Source organism: Uloborus diversus, unplaced genomic scaffold (assembly GCF_026930045.1).
Source record: "Uloborus diversus isolate 005 unplaced genomic scaffold, Udiv.v.3.1 scaffold_1295, whole genome shotgun sequence".
Taxonomy (NCBI): Eukaryota; Metazoa; Arthropoda; class Arachnida; order Araneae; family Uloboridae; genus Uloborus; species Uloborus diversus.
In genome coordinates this window covers 30,154-37,457 of record NW_026557982.1, presented here as the reverse complement: position 1 = coordinate 37,457, position 7,304 = coordinate 30,154, and the positions used below count along the sequence as shown (strand labels likewise).

Below are 7,304 nucleotides of genomic sequence, written 5' to 3'. Positions count from 1 at the left end.
TTATACTGTTTGAAAATTTAGTTCAAAATAAATTCAATCACTTTTTAGTTCTATCATAAATACACAAATGTTTTTAAGAGTGATTTTAATAGTTTCTTAAAATTCTTATGCTAAGTGGTTCCTGGAAGTAAAATATTTTTTTAAAAATTTTCTATAATTTTTTCATGTAGAAAAATTTAATATACTGTTTTGTAGGGTTTTTTTTTTCCAAAAAAATTAACTTGATATGTTTTTTTTAAACAATTTTATTAAAAAGTAGCATTTTTCAAAAAATATATCTTTAGTTCAACAACTTAACACAACTTAAAACGTTTCAGATACTGTATTTTATACAAACATACAATGGATTTCTAGTAGAGCAAAGAAAGAAAATCATTATCATTGGTAGCGTAAATAAGGGAAATTTGGTGAACTTAATCAGGGAAATCAGGGAAAAGTCAGGGAACTTTTTTTCACAGTTCCTGTCGCCACCCTGTATTAAGAAACCCTATTTGTATTCATAAAAAAATCACATTATCCATTTTTTCCCAATTTTTCCAGAAAAAAACGGTAAAAAAAGGTTTTTTTCCACCACTTCAAAATTTCTGGAAACTTTATATCTCTAGTCCCAGCAAAATGTAGCATGAATAATCAAACTGTCTATAACATTAACCTGTCTATAACAATATATTTTTTTAGGTCTCAACAGTATTATTGTCGATAGGTTTTACTGTATTTTCTTTTGATTTTCAGATGATTTCAAAATTTAAAGCATCGTTAGTCAAGTTTGATATTACTTATCCTTATGGTGAAAAAGAAGATGAATATGGAAAAGTTGCCGAATCGGCGAGATTTTCTCCTGATCTGTTAATAGCAGAAGTTGGTGTTCAAGGTAACTCAAACTTTTGCCTTGATTTAGTTTCTTTCCGAGATATTTTCCTTTCCGACTATTCTAAATTATTTAGAAACTTCTTGATTTTACATTATTTTTTTTCTTTTTTTTTTTTTCTAAATGTTCATCCAAATGTGAAAAGTTACATTTTATCTTTGAAATACTTAAGAAAATAAACTCTTTTGAGATAATTTTCTCTTCCATTTTAAGCATACACTATACAACAGAGTCTGATGAGGTAAAACAGGTGATTTTTTTGAAATAGTTCCGCAACTTTCAAATTTTGCAGTCGAAACATCTTTTGGTTAAGTAACATCTTTGAGACATTATTTGACAATGTTTATTTTCTATAATCAAATTATTAAAATTTTGAACTGAGAAAATACATTTTTTATTTGGAGAAAGGCTGTTTATCACCTCTAGCCTTTAAAATCTTACAAAAAGCAAACGTTTTCTTTACTTTAGAGTCACTATTTCATACTTGCCAACTCGACTGTTTTTACGGGAGACTCCTGTTTTTTACGATTTTCTCCCTCCCGTTTTTTCAGTCAATCATCAAAAAGTTTCACTTTCTTCTAATAGATGGCGCCCTTTTCTAGTCTTCCTAATGTCAGGGAATAAGAATTTTTCCTTTTAATAATTCACTTAGTCAAAATTATTTGGGAGCTTTCCGCATTGCATGCTCAACGAAGCATGTGCTTTGCCGAAAATTGTTTTGTCCACAGCCACCTTTTAATCAAGGGAATTTATGATACAGGTAAAAGCTTTATAAATAAATATGTATATAACTGTAATGTGGGGCATGTGCGTCACAAAAAAAAACTGGGTGATATAAAAATTCTGTTTGCATATTTGAAATCAGCGAGAAAAATACTTCTAGGATCACATTTTTGTTTGTGGGCCTATTTTCTTTTTTTTTTTTTTATGATCAGTGTTATTGATTGAGCATTTCTGTGCAACATTTTTGTCTCAGTCATATTTTCAGCGGGCTGAAGTCGCGCAGTAGCGAGGAACTACTCTATAAATGAAATAAAATAGATTTTTTTTTTTCAAAAATACAAACATTGTACTTTAACTATAATGCATGTAAATTTAAAGGAAATGAGAATTTATTTTCAACAATGAGAAAAAACTTCAGTGTCTTTGGAGAGTGTCTTTGATTCAAGAAGAAAGAAAAGTCATTTACCAGAAAAAATGATTCCTCCCTCTTTCCCCATTCTCGTAAGTTGTTCCCTATGTCCCGTGAACTCGTTAGCACTTTTTTTTTTTTTTTTTGCGGAAAGCCCACGTCAAAGTCTGACTGCTCCCGTTCTGCAAGATTAATTGTTGTTCCTTTGAAATACTCTGTGATGGACACTATCCATCATGGTAACAGACCAATAAGAAGTGCAAAATAACTCAAGTGAGACAACTCTTTGATTTTGCTAGGTCAGAAATTCCGGAGGGGTATAGAATTCTCCTTCAATAGTCAGAAAAGGGTTACTAAAAAACAGTTGGAATTTTCGTATTAGTAAAATAAGAAGGGAGAAAGAAATACATGAAAACCACCAGCTCAGTCATTCCATCCGAGGATTGCAGTTTCGTGCTTATTAACTGATCAGCCTGGAATAGGTAGTGACTGAGCTGAAGGTGGAAAACCTCTTAAGGAAGTCAAGAGTACCAAACAAACTGGTAGCTAATATAGAATTAGCACTGACCAGACGAGTGAGCGAAGCAATTCTTCGGTTCAACTCGAAGATGGAAAGCAAAGCATGGTATTTTCAGTAAGTTACCGCCCTATAGCCAGGGCTAAGGCAGAAATACATAAAAGCTACCAGTTCAGTCATTCCATGTGAGGACTGCAGTTTCATGCTTATTAGCACTTGTCAGCCTGGAATAGGAAGTGACTGAGCTGGAGGAGGAAAACCTCTTATTTAAAAACCTATTTCATGTCCTTTCTGCAGTCTTTGTGATTTTGGGACAAATCATCTTTGTCTACTTGTTTATATCTTTAATCCAGTAGTTCTTTTGTATCTGTAGTTGTCTTTAAATTCAAAATATATATATATATATATATATATATATATATATATATATATTATTGATCTTTACAGCTATTTATATTTTGACTGGGCTATGTAGTAATAAATCTTGGTTTGTAGTTTTCTTTCAATTTCAGAGTTTTTCCATGCTATCTTGAACAAATTTAGACATTTAAATGGAAAATGTGTTCTGCCCGTGAGACAACCCCCAATGCTGTAGGACAAATTGTTAAAAATTTGGACTGTCCCTCCGAAAGCAGACATGTTGTCAAATTAGACTAAGTACTATCTGAGATATTCTGTCAAATTTGCTCTGAAGCAACTGTACCAACAGATTTTATTGGGAAAAACCCGCTAGAGTCTTTTTGTGCTTTAAGTTCACCATTTTTTCTTCTTTTAATCCTAAAAGACTTCCCTTCAATAATGGGAAAAATATAACAGTAAAACTTAAGGTTTTTAAGAGTCACACATTGAAGATCATCAACTTTAAATGTTTTATTACAACCATTTCAGATTAATACATTTTTATTTGTTTATTTATTTTCTTTGAACTAGATTATGGTGAAAAAGAAAATTCTGATCTTGCTGATAAATACAACGTGCATAAAGATGATTTTCCTGTCCTAAAGCTATTTATTGAAGAAAAATCTGAGCCTTTTACCTTTACTGGGAATTTCAAGGCAGATGAAATTAAAAATTTCATTAAAAAACATTCAAGTAAGTGTTAAATCTGTTTCTCTCAATTTTTTGATTTAAATCAAGAAAAAAAACGAAATGCTTTACCATTAATGTACCTACTGAATATTAATTATTCATTTAGGACCTAAATAATCATTTCTTTAAAAATGTTTTACATTAATGATGTGGTTGCGTATTTGTTTTTATATGTTAACATTCTGTCTTGCAGGTTATATAATCCTAGTTATTTGTTTCATTTTCAAAAATATTACTAGCTGCGTGTGTACACCACCTTTGGTGGTGAATTACTTATCGTAACGCACGGATGCGTTTTTTATCTCTGAAGAACCACCTAGCGCTGACGCAAAGACGCGTCGTTTGTCCCGAACGGGTAAAGCAATAGTTATATTTCTAAAGGAAATCATCTTTTGCAGATCATCTGCAATTTCGTTCTCGCAGAGTGTCATGTAAGAAGGAATCTACTGTATATAAATTTCATGAGACTAGGGAAGGTATATCAGACTGGCATACTTGCCAACTCTACTGTTTTTGACGGTAGACTCCCATTTTTTGCCTCCATCTCCGATTTCACGTTTTTTACCATTTTTGCAGTTTTTTTCAATCAATCAATAAGTTTCACTATCTTCTCAATAGGTGGCGCCCTTTTCTAGTCCTCCACCAACGTTCAAGGGAAAAGAATTTTTTCAATTAATAACTCATTAAGCAAACATTTATTTTTGGAACCTCTTAGGAACATTTCATGTTCAACGAAATATGTGCTGTTCCGAAAATTGCTGCAGATTTCAGTCTTTTTGCATCTTGAAAATATTTCTATTTTCAAAGTTTGAAATTATTTTAACATGTGCTACCCCATACCTACTTACTTTGTCTTATTTTCATAAAATATTTTTTTTTTTTTTTTTGGTAAAGACTGGAATGTACGAAGCTTTAAGCAATTTCACTCATTATTTGGTTTTCCTGTGCATTTTGCTGCTACCAATTAGCTTACATCTGCAAAAAATCCCCATTACACTTTAAATTTAGTATTTATGTTATTTAAAAGCATAATTTAATAACTTTGTTGTGAAATATGTCGCTGGTGAATCACCTATAATACCTCTAGTGGAATCTCCTCTTTTTTTTTCTTCAAAGGTTGGCAAGTATGGACTGGTTACAAGAGAGCTGTATCAACTAACAAAGAAAAGAAAAAAAAATCATAAAACTAATTGGTAGACAGCATTATTGTAATCTATAGAAAATGAAACAGGATTTTTTAAAACCATGGTTTCTATTTTGCAAATTTTATGAAATAAAGCTTATTGCAATTGTAATTTTTTATGCATAGGTTCACACTATTTCGTGCTTTTAAGTTTTCAATTATGTTTTATGGAAGTACAAGTTTAAGTTTTATAAAACATACCTAAAAGTGAAATGATTTACAACGTATAAAAATAATTGAAATCAGATTATGTATTTCGGTCTGCTAACTGATTACCAAAAATAGCTAGTCAAATTTTAAAAAATCTTATATTTAACTATCCAATAATGTATTGCAATAAACAAAATTAGTTGTCTTTGTTTTTGAGAAACTCATGCTAACTTCTTTTATTATAGGTGTACGCCTAGTTTTAGACAAATGCTTGCCTCAATTTGATGAATTAGCTGAAAAGTTTATGGCATCAGATGATAAAACTGAATGGAAAAATATTTTAGAACAATCCAAAAGACTAGCTGAAGATTTATCCGATGAAACTGAAAAGAAATCTGCTGATGTTTATGTTAAAATGATGCAAAAAATTATTGAGCGTGGTATTGGCTTCATTGCAAGTGAAAGAGAACGTGTAAAGAACATTAAAGAAGGTAAAATAACTTCAACAAAAAAGAACGAAATGCAAGGTCGTTTAAACATTTTGCATTCATTTAGACTGAAGGAAGAACTCTAAAGAGAAGGAAATTAGATTTTTAAATTTCATTAATTTATTATTTTGTTAAAGTTTAACTTCTGTATATATTGCTTCTGATATATTTAAAGGAGTATACTTCGGCATAAAGGAAATAACACTGCAATTTTTTCTGTTTTATGAAATTCAAAATTAGTTTTCCTTTGTCCTACAAGCAGTTATTTGAAGATGACTGAAAATCCATTGTTAGTACCAGCATTTTTTCCTTAAAAATAGCAAATGTTTAGCAATGTGAAAAGCCAAATTTGGTTTGATATATACAGTCAGAACTTGGTATCTCGAACCTCCTTATCTTAAAACCCTTAATGTCTCCAAAAAAAAAAATCCTAATTCATTTTTCACAAAAACTCCTGGGTATTTTCCATACTTATCTCAAAATTTATTTTTCAAAACCATTGATATGTCGAAGTTTCTGTACAGAAGTTTCAATTGCTGTTTTTCCTTGGCAATTTTTGTAGTAGATCCAGTTCCAGAGACAATTGCTTGTAGTTTTTCATTCCTTTACTTGGAAATTTTGAACATAAGGGATTGGGGTGAGATAATGAGGGGAGTGCTATAGTCATTTTTTATCTCAGTGTTTTCCCTAGATTTCATACTGTTAATGCTTTTCTTTGGAACATGTTGCCCTGTAGATAAGGGGTTAATTTTTCGTCAGTTTTCAAGCAAAAACTGAAAATGCATTCCTCATCATTCTGCATTTTTACCTCCTACAAAATGACTGCCGAAAAGTTTTTTAATGCGCTATTGGTTTAGGAAAAAATTAGATTTTTTAATTTTGTTGATGGAGAAAGAAATTTGAAATAGCTGTTCACTTCAAAATCCCATCCAGTACTTTTCACAATAATAATAAAAAAAACATCTGGTTAGTGAAAAAAAACTATGATGAAAGAAACTTGAAAAATAAAAATTAGGCAGTCTGCTTATCCAGAAGCAGCTAACAATCCAGCTAAACAATATCTAAGAACCGGTCAAAAAACTGAATGCTGCATATTGTCACATCAAAACAGGAATGTAAATAAATTTCAAATCTAGTAGTCTTGAAGAATAATTTGTTAATCATAATATAAAGCTGTCCCATAGTACATGTATAAATATATTTATAGCATGTGTAATTGTGAGAGTTTTCTAATGCAATTTTTTTCAAAACTTTGATAACTCGACATCTGGAATTTTTTTTTTGTCCCAAGAGATTCAAGATATTGAGGATGTACTAATATATATATATATATATATATGTGTGTGTGTATTAGCAATAAAAAAGTTGATCATGTAGGAGCGAAAATTTAAACCAAAAATCCCAAAACACCCTGGAGCCTCATCAGGGGGGAGGGCAGGGGAAACCGTGAGATGTTTTGAGAGTGCTGCAGGCAAACTTGCCTAAAAAATGCAGCACTAGTACCCGGACAACTTACAAGCCTAGCAAAAAGGATACCGGAAGTCAAAAATACAGCCATGACAGAAGTTAATTAGAACATTCTCAAACCAAAAATGCAAACATAACAGAAATTAATTAGAATATTTTCAAAACAAATCTCAAACCACAAGACAAACATTGAAGTAGAAAAAACATAGTGCAAAAACAAAAAGGACCTACCAGCTGCTCCTTCTTCAGCTTACTAATGACATTTTCGGGGAGATGCACTGGATAGCGGTTCTCATTTAAGGTTGCAGTTAAATTTGTAATCGCTGCCTCCAGATTTATTTTATTGCTGCAGATTTTTTTGTATCTAGTTAATTAGCGACATAATGATTAGGACTCAACCGATGCATCAG

At 31.2% G+C, this 7,304-nt stretch overlaps 1 protein-coding gene across 1 annotated transcript; it reads left to right on the top strand.

Annotated features, from left to right (window-relative positions):
• Positions 1-678: 678 nt before the first annotated feature.
• LOC129232579 (endoplasmic reticulum resident protein 29-like) lies at positions 679-6,826 on the top strand (the record flags this gene model as incomplete). The annotated part of the gene is made up of 3 exons (XM_054866712.1): positions 679-871; positions 3,448-3,609; positions 5,185-6,826. Coding segments are annotated over 3 exons (684 nt in total), but the record flags the coding sequence as incomplete, so codon positions are not given.
• Positions 6,827-7,304: the final 478 nt, after the last annotated feature.